The 12,906-nt window shown below is 37.0% G+C and overlaps 2 protein-coding genes across 13 annotated transcripts in view; one reads left to right on the top strand and one right to left on the bottom strand.

Annotated features, from left to right (window-relative positions):
• SLTM (SAFB like transcription modulator) overlaps positions 1–772 on the bottom strand; it is a 96,418-nt gene extending 95,646 nt beyond the window's left edge. For 2 of the 5 annotated variants that reach the window (XM_072962327.1, XM_072962328.1), the window contains exon 1: positions 490–771. In XM_072962327.1, the coding sequence (XP_072818428.1) occupies positions 490–651 (162 nt within the window). In that variant the 5' untranslated portion in view covers positions 652–771. Of the gene's footprint in view, positions 1–127; positions 184–489 lie in introns of those variants that run through there. The other 3 variants (XM_072962329.1, XM_072962330.1, XM_006210980.4) reach the window with 3 other exon arrangements.
• Positions 773–889: 117 nt separating this feature from the next.
• RNF111 (ring finger protein 111) overlaps positions 890–12,906 on the top strand; it is a 101,692-nt gene continuing 89,675 nt past the window's right edge. For 5 of the 8 annotated variants that reach the window (XM_031672724.2, XM_031672722.2, XM_031672721.2 and 2 more), the window contains exon 1: positions 957–1,561. In XM_031672724.2, coding sequence (XP_031528584.1) covers positions 1,530–1,561 — 32 coding nt within the window. In that variant the 5' untranslated portion in view covers positions 957–1,529. The other 3 variants (XM_072962331.1, XM_031672719.2, XM_031672723.2) reach the window with 3 other exon arrangements.

Genomic DNA, 12,906 nt, shown 5'->3' with positions numbered 1-12,906 from the left:
CCATCAACTCCCACTACGAATTCCCCCCCAATACGGGGAGGAAACGGTTGGGCACAATTAAACGGTAACTTCGCACAGGTCACCAAAGTAACCAGTCCCTTCGAGGCCAAGAAATGCACGCGCTCACCATCGGTAAAGGCTGGGGACCGAGCGCCTCCCGGGTCTCCACGATCGCCCTCGGGAGGCCGCGCCGGCTGGTCGCAGCCCTCGCAGCCTGGCGGGGACGTCCCGGGGGAGGCAGGGGCGCGCTCGGCTGCGGCGGCCTGTCCCGGGCGGCTCGCGGGCCCCTGGAAGGCCGGTCCCGGCGCGCGGGGGCGGGGGCGCCGCAGGAGGGTCCTCGCCCTCCCCGCGCGCGCGGGCGCCGCCCGGGGCCTCCCCACCGCGCTGCCCCGCGGGACCCGGCGGCTGCGGTCGGCCGGGGACTGCGGCGGAAGTGGGGGTTCCGAGGCGCGGCCTAAGCTCGCCTTCCCGGACCTCGCCGGGCCTCACCTGCTTGAGTCGGGAGACGAGCACAGTCTTGACTCCGGTGATGTCCAAGTTCCGCCGCTTCAGCTCGGACTTGAGATCGATGACCCGCAGATCGGTGATCTTTTTCCCTTCCGCCTGACCCGAGGCAGCCGGCGCTGCCACAGCACCGGTAGCGGCAGCCATTTTAGAAGAGCAGCGCGCCGCCGAGGCAGCGAGTGGGCTGCAGGGCGGCGGCAGCAGCTCCAACTTCGACCCAGGCCTCGCCGGCCGCCGGCGCCGCGCAGCGCTGCGCACAATGAGCCACTGGCCCCGCCCCCTGCTCGCCACCCCAGCGCAACCTGCAGCCGCAACCAGCACCCGGATGACGGACGCGCGTGCGCACTGATGCGGGGCGGGGGAGACGGCGCCCCGCGCGCCGCGGAGCCGGCCGCGGCCACCTGGGCGGTGCGATCGCTTGCGTGGGCTGGGAGGTCAGGCGAGTCCAACCGCGCCAACGTCCGCCCTGCCGCCGTTCCCCCGCCGCTTCGTTAGCCATTTTCTGGCAACGTCTCGAGTCTTGAGCAACAGCAGTGTGCTAGGCACCCTCGGCAGGGATAGTTCGCGCGTTACTCAACACAGCCCAAGGGGCATGTGCGCGCCCTGGCCCTCTTCCAGGAAGGTTCTGCTGAATAATCGAAAAACTGTGGCCACCGTGCACGAATGAACTAGGTTCCCCAAGTTCCATTCAAAAGCTGGAAAGAAACCCAAGGGTGGTTAATATAAAGAGTATAAAGGGTTATAGGAATATAAAGGGCTGGCATGTGTGACAAGTCTCACCAGCTGTCTCAGGGGAAAACATGCCTTTGCCCAGGAAGGCTTAGTTTATTCTAGGGCTGCCCAGGTCACTGGAAAAGCGGGACAGCTTCCCTGCACTGGCCTGTTAACTATCCTCCTCGGAGGACCTGGCGGCTAAACACGATATTGATTACTGAGTGAGGAAGTTAGTTTTTTAAGCGCTTGTTACCGTTCTCAGACATTGCGTTCATGATTTTGTGCCTCCAGAGTTTGGGATTCCAAGAACAATGACCATCTTCTGTGGAACTGGCCTGTACAAGTGAGTAACTTTTGCCATTATTAATCATAAAAGCTTAAGCATTTATGGAATAAAAAGTATTCTATAAATTCCATAAACAGAGTGTGACACACAGTTAACTCCTACTGACATTTCTTGGTTTTAAAAGTCAAATTGATGAGGTCTGTGTACTTTAGGTTGCCTTTTCTCATTAACTATTAGAGCAAAAAAAAAAAAAAAAAGACTGCATATTGTAAAATAATACCTAACATTTGGGCCGTTCTTTATGGTTTGTAATGCACTTTGACATGCAATAACCCCCTAATCTTTCCAGACCCTGTGAGGTAAATCTCTTTAAAGCTTAGAGAGATTAAATGGCTTGTCCATGTTCACATAGCTGGTATGTAGCCGAACTGGTGCTCAAATCCGGTCTCCTGATTCCAAATCCACCTCTGTCTCTGTTACAAATTGTTTCACAGTCATAGAATGTTAGAATTCGAAGGATCTTTACAAATCTTATGACTCAGTCCTGTCTCTCTCTCTCTGTCTCTCTAATACATGAAGATTTTAAGAATTTTACTGACGGACCCACAACTAATTATTGGCTAAACTGGCATTAAACCTCCAATCTCATACCAGTGCCTTTTCCCCTCAGCCACCGTTCTCCCCTCTTCTATGGACACTATGACACCAAAACCTAATGTTACATGTAAAATGACTGAGTTTTTTGTCTTTAAGAAAATCTAATAATGAAGTTATCTTAAAATGGAGATCTTTTCCTTCTGATCCAGTGCACTTGAGGACACATCACCTGCCATATTGCCAAGAATGTTTAACCTAAATCTCACCGAAGAAAACAATCAGACAAATGTAATTGTAGGACATTTCACAGAATAACTGCTATGGATTCAAAAAAGCAGTATAGATGTACCTTGGTATCAGACAGGAGATTGGTTCTGGGACCTCCTCAGATACCCAAACCTGTAGATGCTCAAATCTTATATAAAATGGTGTAGTATTTACATATATCCTGGGCACATCCTCCTGTATTTTCAAAATCATCTCTAGATTACTTAAAATACCTAATACAATGTAAATGCTGTGTCAGTATTTATAAATAAGATGTAAATGCTATGTAAAGAGGTACTGGTATGCGGCAAACTCCAGTTTTGCTTTTTGGAAATTTCTGAAATTTATTTCTTTCTTTTTTGTTTGTTTATTTATTTATTTATTTAGGTATTTTTGATCCGCCATTGATTGAATCCATGGATGGTTGAATGCGTGGGTATGGAGGTTCTGATTATATCATAAAACTAAAAGTAGTTGAGCGGTTCTAGAATAAAGATGACTAAAGAAATATGAGAACTGAATTTCACGTGTGACTGTTGTTTGGATCCTGGATCAGAGAGCACAAAAGCTGCTAAGTGGACAATTGAGAAATTTGAAACATTTGGGAGATTTGGCTGTGTGTTAAATTCTGTTACTGTACCAAGGTTAAAAATCTGAAGTGTTATGTTGTGGTTATGTAGAATGTCCAACTTCTTAGGAGATACTCACTGAGGGTCTTAGAGGTGAAGTTTCATTCTATCTGCAATTTACTTTCTAATGGGAAAGAGAGAGAGAGAACACGCAAGTGTGGCAATATGTTACAATAAAGTAAGTGTAGCAAAATGTTAATAAGTAGGGAAACAAATGTGGCAAAATTAGAGAACAGTAACAATTAGAATATGTAGATGAAGGCCATAAGGTTGTTCGCTGTATACTGTTTAATTTTTTCTAGGTTTGAAGTTATTAAAAATAAATTGGGAGGAAACCCATACATAAATCTAATGTTTTTTGTAATAGAGGAAAAAATAAAACAGAGATAATATATTTCTTTACCTTTAACATAGAGGATATTTAATTTTGTCATTTAATCTATGATTCTTGTTTTGTGTTTTGCTTTTTTTTTTGAATTATCTAAATAATTCACCTTTAAGTGAATCTTTGTTTACTACAATACATTTTTCCTCTTTTCATCCTGTAGTGAAATATATTTAGGCGAAGAAACGTGATGCATTTGTTTCTCTATCAAGAATGATGCTAAAAAAATAATGACAACTTATATTTTATGTATAAAGCCTCTTGCCAGTTATTGAGTACTTCTACATTCATTATGTTATTTATTTTTACAAAAGTTCATCATTAAACACGTATCTATTGAATATTTACTACCTGCCAGGCATGTTAAGGTCTAGGAAGAAAATGAATACCTTATCTATATTGTTCACCATTGTGTGGGCTCCTAACAGAGTGTAAATGTTCAATAAGTACTGATTGCCTGAAGAAAACCAGACTGGCCTGCCCTTATGGGGTTTACACTCTTGACAGCAAACTAAGACATTAGTCAATCTTAAAAATACGTATAAAATTGCAACTGTAGCTAGGGGAATGAAAGATAAAGACACAGTGCTCTGGGAACCTATAATAGGAAAATTTAACTCTTATAGGGGTAGATTAAATGATCCTTATTTTATGAAAGAGAAATCTGAGATTCAATAATGTCAGTAAGTAGTCCAAGAGCAAAGTGTTAATAAAGGGAAGAAGATCCAGGATGATTCTAAATCTATTGCTTTTTTTTCTTTTTTTTTTTACTGTAACACCTTGTTTTCCATCAAAGTTTATTTGCGTTCCCCAAAAGAGTTTTATTCCTTCCTCCTAATATTAAGCCCCAATTGATACTGCTCTCTCTATTTTTTTTTAGATACCTCAGTCTTTGCTTACCATATTCCTGCCCAGCATCATTGTTCCTTACCCCTACTTTCAAATTAGGCCTTCAAACCTTTTGTGTCTTGAAATATCTTTGCTTGACCCCCCTATTTACTATTGGCAACAGTTGCATTATTGTACCCTTCTCCTAATGGAAAGTGTATAGCTTCTCGTATTGACAGAGGAGGTATAATAGTTAAATGTCCCGTCTGAAGATAACAAAAATGCTTGACCAAATATATTATTCAAATCTTCTTGTCCTTACCGATTTCCTATGTGCTTGTTATATTACTTACTGTGAGAAGTGTGTTAAAAATTTCCCACCAAGAATGTCGATTTGTTGATTTTTTTGTAGAACTGTCAAATGTTACTTCATGTATTTTAAGGCTTTGTTATTAGGGGCATAAAAAAGTGTAATCGTTACATCATTACTAAATGGGCCTTTTATCTTTAGTTGGATTTTTTCCACCCTTAAATACTATACCAGCTTTTCGTTGGCTAGTGCTTACAAAGTACGTCTTTTTCCATACTTTTGCCTTCAGCCTTTTTTGTGTGCTCCTTAAATGTACTTTTCTAACTAGCGTACTGTTGTTGTTGTTGTATATATATATTTTTAACTGAACTGTAATCAGTTTACAAAGTCTTGTCAATTTCTGGTGTACAGCATCATGCTTCAGTCATTCGTGAACTTACACATACTTGTTTTCATATTCCTTTTCACCATAGGTTACTACAAGATATTGAATATAGTTCCCTGTGCTGTACAGTATGAACTTGTTGTTTATCTATTTTGTATATATTAGTTATGTTTTTAATCTAGACTGATGATCATCTCTTTTACCTGAAATATTTAATGCATTAACACTTAATATAATTACTTTTAGATTTAGATGTATGTCAGGGTTCTCCAGAGAAACAGAACCAGACTGTAGTCTTGGCTCATACAATTTGGAGGCTGAGAAGTCCCAAGATCTGCTATCTGTATTGTGGAGATGTGTCTTCATTTTTTTTTTTTAATATATCCCACTTGGACTTTGTTGAACTTCTTAAATTTATAGATCAAGAAGATTTCCTCAGGGGGAGGGAATAGCTCAGTGGTAGAGTACATACCTAGCATGCATGAGGTCCTAGGTTCAACCCCCAGTATTTCCATTAAATAAATAGATAAACCTAATTACCTCCCCCCACTAAAAAAATAAATAAAACTAGACTACTTATTTTTTTTTTAAAAAAGACAGTTTCCTGACTTTACACCCAGGAAAGCCAATGGTGTAATTCCAGTCCAAGTCTGAACACCCGAGAACCAGGGGAGCCACTGGTGTAAATCCCAGTTTGTGTCAGAAGATTGATGCTCCAGCTCAAACAGGCAGGCCTGATCTGATGGTTAGCTTTCAAATTTGTCTCTCTTCAAAGATAATACTAGAAGAATATTATTATGATCTTGAATTAGGAAATTATTTATTTATAATGACACAAAAAGCATGAACTACAAAGGAAAAGATTGACTTATTTGACTACATTAAAATTAAGAATTTTGTTTATCAAAAGATAACATTAAAAGAGTTACAAAAACAATACAGAATTCCCATGTACCTTTCATTCAGTTTCTCCAGATGATTGCCTCTTACATAACTATTACCACCATTATCAGAATCAGGAAATTGATATTGGTACATTGTATGTGTATAATTCTACACCATTTTATCATACACAGGTTCACATAACCATGACTACACTCATGATGTAGAACTAATCCATCATCACAAATATATCCCCTGTGGTACTCCTTTTATAGCACACCCACTCCTCTCCCCCACCCCCACCAACCCTAGCCCCTGGCAGCTTACCTATTCTTTATTTCTATAATTTACTTAAAGAATGTTACAAAAATGGAATCATTGAAATCATGTTTTTTTCCCAATCAGCATAAGTCTCTTGCAATCCAAGATGTTGCATGTATCAATAGTTTGTTCCTTTTTATTATTTTATTTTATTTAGATTTATTTTACTTAGTATTCCAATAGCATGGATGTACTACAGTTTGTTCAGTCACTCACTTATTGAAGGAAATTTTTGTTGCTTTCAGCCTTTCACTATTACAAAGAACTATTTATATTTGTTATAGATTTGTGTGTGGACTCCATTTTCCTGGGACAAATGCCCAGGAGTGTGAATGCTATGTCAAAAACAAAAGATTAATATCCCTAATTTTAAAAGAGCTTTTATGCCAAATAAATAAATAAATTAAAGTACATAAATAAAAAGAGCTTTTAAAAGTAGAGAAGAAAAAGTTATGTGCTATGGATGTTCACTTTTTAAGAAACTGCCACAGTTTTCCAGGGTGGCTGTACCATTTTATAGTCCCACTAGTAATCTATGAGACACCCAGCCTTTCCACATTGAATATTTTTTAATTCAGCTGTTTTAGTAGGTATATAGTGATGTCTCATCAAAAGTTGGCATTTTAAATGACTAAAGTGAACCCATTTCTAATACCAGGTTGAATTCAAATGGATTAGATATTTAAACATGAGCGATGAAATCATACAAGTCCTGGAAGAGAGCATTGGTGAATTCCCAGTTCCTGGCAACCAGTGACCTGACTTCTTTCACCATAGTTTTGCCTTTTCCAATTTGTCATATAAATAGAATCATATAGTATGAAGCCTTTTGATTTTGGCTTATTTTACATGGCTTAATGCTATTGAGGTCCATCTATGTTCTTGCATGTATTATTGCTTCCTTCTGTTTAATGGCTGAGCAGTATTCCATTATATGGTTGTACCATTATTTGTTTATCCATTAACCAGTTGATAGGTATTTGAGTTGTTTTGAATATTATGAATAAAGCAGCTGTAAATATTCACACACAAGTATTTGTATAGATATATGTTTTCATTTTTCTTGGATACATACCTAGAAGTAGGTAGTATATATATTTGACTTAAGGAGAAACTGCCAAACTGTTTCCCAGATACGTTATTTTCCATTCCCACCAGCAATATCTGAGGATTTCAGTTGCTCTAAATTCTTATAAGCACGTAATACGCTCAGTTGTTTTTATTTTAACCATTCTAGTAGATATGCAGTGTATTTTATTGTCATTTTAATTTGCATTTCTCTTATGGCTAATAATTTTGGGTATATTTTCATGTGTTTACTTGCCATCTTATATGTGATGAGATGTCTATTCAAATCTTATTGCTCATTTTAAAAGCTAGATTGTTGTCTAATTATTGAGGTTTAAATTTTTTAATAGTATGCATATAACTCCTCTTTTAGAAATGTGACTTTCAAATATTTTCTACTGTTCTCTAGCTTGTACCATCATTTTATTAGGAGTACTTTCAAAAAACAGGACTTTGAAACTTAGGAAATCCAGTCTATCATTTTTTCCATGATTAAGACCTTTTACATTTTATCAAAAAAATATTTGCCTAACACAAGGACACAAAGATTTTCTCTGATGTTTTCTTCTAGAAGTACTATAGTTTTAACTCATTTTGATCCATTTTGAGTTAATTTTTGTATATGGTGTAAGAGAACAGTCAAAATTCACTTTATTACATATGGTAGTATAATTGTCACATCACCATTAGTTGAAAAAACTATTCTTTCCCCGTTGAAAGAATAGTTGGCAACATTGTTGAAATCAATTGAACACATATGTTTTGAACTCTTTCTGAATTTTCTGTGTTCCACTGAGCTGTGTGTCTTTCCCTACGGGATTGCCACATTGTCTTGATTATTGTAATCCCATAGTAAGTTTTGAAATGAAATAGTGTGAGTCCCCAAATTTGTTGCCTTTTTGAAAATTATTTTACTACTCAAGGTCCTTTATATTTCTATATAAATTTAAGAATCCATTTTCCGATTTCTCAAAAAAAAAAAACTGTAGGATTTTAGTTAGAATTGGGTTGACTCTTTAGATCAATTTGGAGAGAACTGACATCTTAACAACATTGAGTCTTCCCAACCGTGTATATGGTGGTATTTCTTTCCATTTAGTTTGATCTTCTTTATTGTTTCTTAGCAATGGTTTGTAGCTTTCAACATACAAATTTTGTTTCTATCTTGTTAGACTTCGCCAAAAATATTTTGTGGGTTTTGATGCTATTGTAAATTGTTTGGTTTTCTTAATATAATTTTTCAGTTTTTGTTACTAGTATACAGGCTACAATTAATTATAGTTTGACTTCTGTCCTTGTACCTTTCTAAACTTACTTATAAGTTGTAGCCACGTTTTGTAGATTTTTTTCTAGATGGACAGTATATCTCCATTTTTAATCCATCTGCCTTTTATTTCTTTTTCTTGTCTTATCTCACTAACTCGGAACTCAGAGTAATGATGGATAGAAGTGGTGAGAGCACATATAGTTGCTTTGTTCCAGATCTTAAGAGGAAAGCATTTAGTCTTTCAACGTAAGTATGATGTTAGCTATAGGTTTTTCATAGATGCCCTTTATCAAGTTGAGGAGCTCTCCTTCTGTTCCTAGTTTACTGAACATTATTATCATGATTGGATGTTGAACTTTATTAAATAATTTTTCTGTATCCATTGAGATGATCATGTGGTCTTCCCAAAAGTCTCTAATGTGCTAAATTATATTAATTTTTTAATGTTGAGCTAAACTTGTGTTCTTATAATAAACTCTAATTGGAAAACTAAAATTTTCCTTAAAATTTTTTCAACCCATAGGTTGTATATTATTCTTTTTAATATGGCTGAATTATAGTAGTTAATATTTTGGTAGGAGTTTTTGAATCTGTATTTGTGGGGTATGAAATTTCCTTTCCTTTAATGTCTTTATCTGCTTTTGGTGTCAGGGTAATGCTGGTCCCCTAAAATGATCTGGGAGGTGTTCCTTGCTCTTCTATTTTTCTACAGTGTGAACAAAACTAGTATCATTTCTTCCTTAAACATTGGGCAAAGTTCCTCATGGAAGCCCTCTAAATCTAGAATTTTCTTTGTGGGAAGTTTTTAAGTACAAAATCAACTTCTTCAGTAGACATATGGCTCTTCAGGTAGTTTATTTCTACTTGAATAAGCTTTGGTAATTTGTGTTTTTCAAGGGACTTGTCCCTTTCATCTAAGTTATCGAAAACACTGGCATAACTGTTCCAGGTGAAAAGGAAATTTTTCTTCTTCTAAGAGACAAGAATATAGTGAAATGCCTTTGTTTTCCCTTAACATATTAGGTTGGCATGGAGCTAAAAGTTTGTTAACTTGCTGTGTGATCAAAAATATCTTGTCAAGATGTGCTCATGCAATGCTGATTAGAGAATAAGTTGACCTCTTTGGAGATCAGTTGAAAATATGTAACAAAATTATAATGCACAAATCCTTTGGCCCAGAAATTCTACTCATAGGTAATAATGTATTCTTATAGGTAATGACATACTTACGGGAAATAACATGTGTACCAAGATATCTATTGCAGCATTGCTTATAATAGCAAAATATCCTAACCTGAAAATTAATCCATGAACATTCATCAATGATATGGTTATACAGTAGAATATTCTGCACATATTAATAAGAGTGATAGATCAATATATATACTACTGTGGAAAGATCTACAGATCAATTAAAACACAAACAAACAAAGCCAGGCACCAGAGGATAATGTGAATGGTGTGCTATCGTTTGCAAGGGAAAATATTACGTTTGATTATGTATAAATACATAAGGCATCATCTGATAGAATATACAAGTAACTTAATACTGGTTGCTTCGTAGAGGTATAATTTTGTCTTAGTCCATTCAGTCAGCTTCAACAAGAACACCATAGACCTGAGTAGCTCATAAACAACAGAAATTTATTTCTCATGGTTCTGGAGGCTTGGAAATTCAAGATCAAGGTGCCAGCAGATTCGATGTCTGGTGAGAGCAGTCGAGACAAAGGGAGCTCTCTGGATTAGTGCCACTTTTTATAGGGCACTAATCCTATTCATGAGGGCAAAGCTCGCTCAATTACCTCTCAAAGGCCCCATCTGCAAATACTATCCCATTGAGGATTATGTTTCAGCATATAAATTTGGGGGAGACACAAACTTTCAATCTATAACAAATTTGCATGCCATTTAAAATGTACAACTTATTGATTTTTAGTAAATTTACAAAGTTGTGCAACCATTCTCACACTCCAGTTTTAGAACATTTCTACCAAACCAAAATGATCTCTGGTGCCCATTTGTGGTCAATCCTTGCTCCCAGCTCCAGCCCTAGGCAACATTATCTTTATATAGATTTGCCTTTTCTGTACATTTCATATAAAGGGAATTATACAATATATGTTATACATCTGGCTTTTGGGGGGTTCATCCATTTTGTAGTCTTTATCAGTTCTTTGTTCCTTTATATTGTTGACAACGTTTATATATAATGACAATGTTTGTATATATATATGTATATACACACACACATATATATAATTGTTTATCCCTGAGCTATTTGATAGACTAGGTTGCTTCTACTTTTTGGCTATTATGAATAATGCAGCTATGAAAACATATATATAAGTCTTTGTGTGGACATATGTTTTCATTTTTTTTGGATAGATGTCTAGGAGAGGAATTGCTGGGTTTTACTGTAAATTTATGTTTAATTTTAAAGAAACTGCCACAGTTTTCCAAAGCAGCTGCACTGTTTACATACCCATCAGCATATATGAGGGTTTCATTTCTCCACATCTTTTCTAACACCTGTTATTGTCTGGTTTGGTTTTTTTTACTATAGCCATAATAGTGGATGTGAGGTGGTATCTTATTGTAGTTTTTTTTTTTAAGTTTTTGTTTGGGGGAGGAAGTAATTAGGTTTATTAATTAATTTATTTTTAATTTTTTCAACAGAGGTCCTGGGGATCGAACCCAGGACCTTGTGCATGCACTCTACCGCTGAGCTATTCCCTCCTGATTGTAGTTTTAATTTGCATTTCCCTAATGGCTAATGAAGTTGAGTATCTTTCCATATATTTATTCCAGCCATTCATATACTTCTTTTGTAAAATATTGCCCATTCATAAGTGGATTATTTGGGGGTTTCTTTAAAATTTCTATGATTGCTTTTCTATTTCTGGAATTTCTAATTGGTACATTTTGCATCTATTTACTTTTGTTTACTTTCTGTTTTATAATTTCTTGTAGAAGTAACATTTGCTTCTTCATTGATCTCCAAGGATCTTCAACATCATTGTGTTTTCTTTCCGTAGCTTTTTATTTTGAAAAATTTCAAGCATAGAGGAAAGTGGAAAAATAGTATAGTAGACACTCATTAATTCTTCACACAGCTTAATGTATCTCCCATCTCCTTTATGGCTGATGCTCTAAAAAAACCTTGTCCTAGGCTACTCAAGACATAGCTGTTGAAATCATTCTCACACATCACGAGTTTCCCCATGTTGATGGTACTGGTGAATAGTAGGGCTTATTCATGTCATGCAACAAGTGGTCTCTTTATGACTAGTAGTAGGATGTTCTAAAATCCATGGTATTTGTCTTACCTAGCTCTTGGATTTTGGATAAGCTATACCAGCAGGACAGGAGAGGATGGTATGTAGGAAATCTTACCAGTAGATGAACACTCTAGCAAAGCTCTGAACTTGCCTTGGTGAAAAAGCGAAACCTCCTAGCCCTAAACATCCTGGAAGGTTTTTCTAGGAAGAAATTATTAAACAGTTTATTACCAGATCCACACTTTGACCTTTGTCAGCCTCCCTCTCATGTATTTCCTGTTAACTGGGCTCACCTCCTTTCTTAAAGAGTTGTGGAAGGATCTCACCATGGTATAGGTCTCCTCAGCTTCCTTCTCTCCATGAGACTCACCATGCATGTTGTTAAGAATGATGTCTACTGTCACACAGTGTCTTTTTAATGACAATAGTTCTTTCAATGAAAGGAAAATTTCTGCTTCTGAGACAACATTACCTTATTGATACTCATGAATCTTGTTACTGACTGCATTTCCCTGTTGGCTTTAGCTGAAAGGAAACTAAAATTAGATTTGTGGCTCATGTCAAGAATTTGTCCAGGACTCCATGGTGTATTATTTCTTTGTCATAAATATCTCTGGTGAAATTTTCCTATCTTCATTTAATTTGTCATTATTTTTCTAAAGTCTTACTGTGTTTCGGTTTCTAACCTGATATTACATGTGTTCGTATAAAGCTCTCATAAATACTGTTAGAGAATAGGGCTGGGAATGTTTAAACACATAAGTAAATATAATGAAAGATGGTTCATTTAAAGTGGCACTTGTAGCAAGGAGTTAGTGAATATTTCACATTTTAAAAGTCATAATTTCGAATTTTTAGATTGCATCTCTGAGCTCATCATCTTATTGTTAAGACTGGTTTTTCCTGCACAAACCAAAAATGAAACAGTGGAAAATATTCTTCATACAGCAACAAAAATATTTTTAATGTGAAACATCTTGCCTTTGTGTACTCATTCCTTAAACACTTAATATTGACCATGGGCAAGTAATTTAGACTTTCTCAGCTATTATTTTCTCATTTATAATGGGAATAATGCCTACATTTCACTTAATGACCAATTCAAGGAGACAATATCCTCTAAAATGAAAAAAAAAGTTGACTATTACTACTAATTAAATTGCTATAGGATATAGGAAAGCTACT

This window comes from Vicugna pacos, chromosome 6, assembly GCF_048564905.1.
Source record: "Vicugna pacos chromosome 6, VicPac4, whole genome shotgun sequence".
NCBI lineage: Eukaryota > Metazoa > Chordata > Mammalia > Artiodactyla > Camelidae > Vicugna > Vicugna pacos.
The sequence above is the reverse complement of the archived record's forward strand: the minus strand, read 5'-3'. Positions and strand labels throughout refer to the sequence as shown.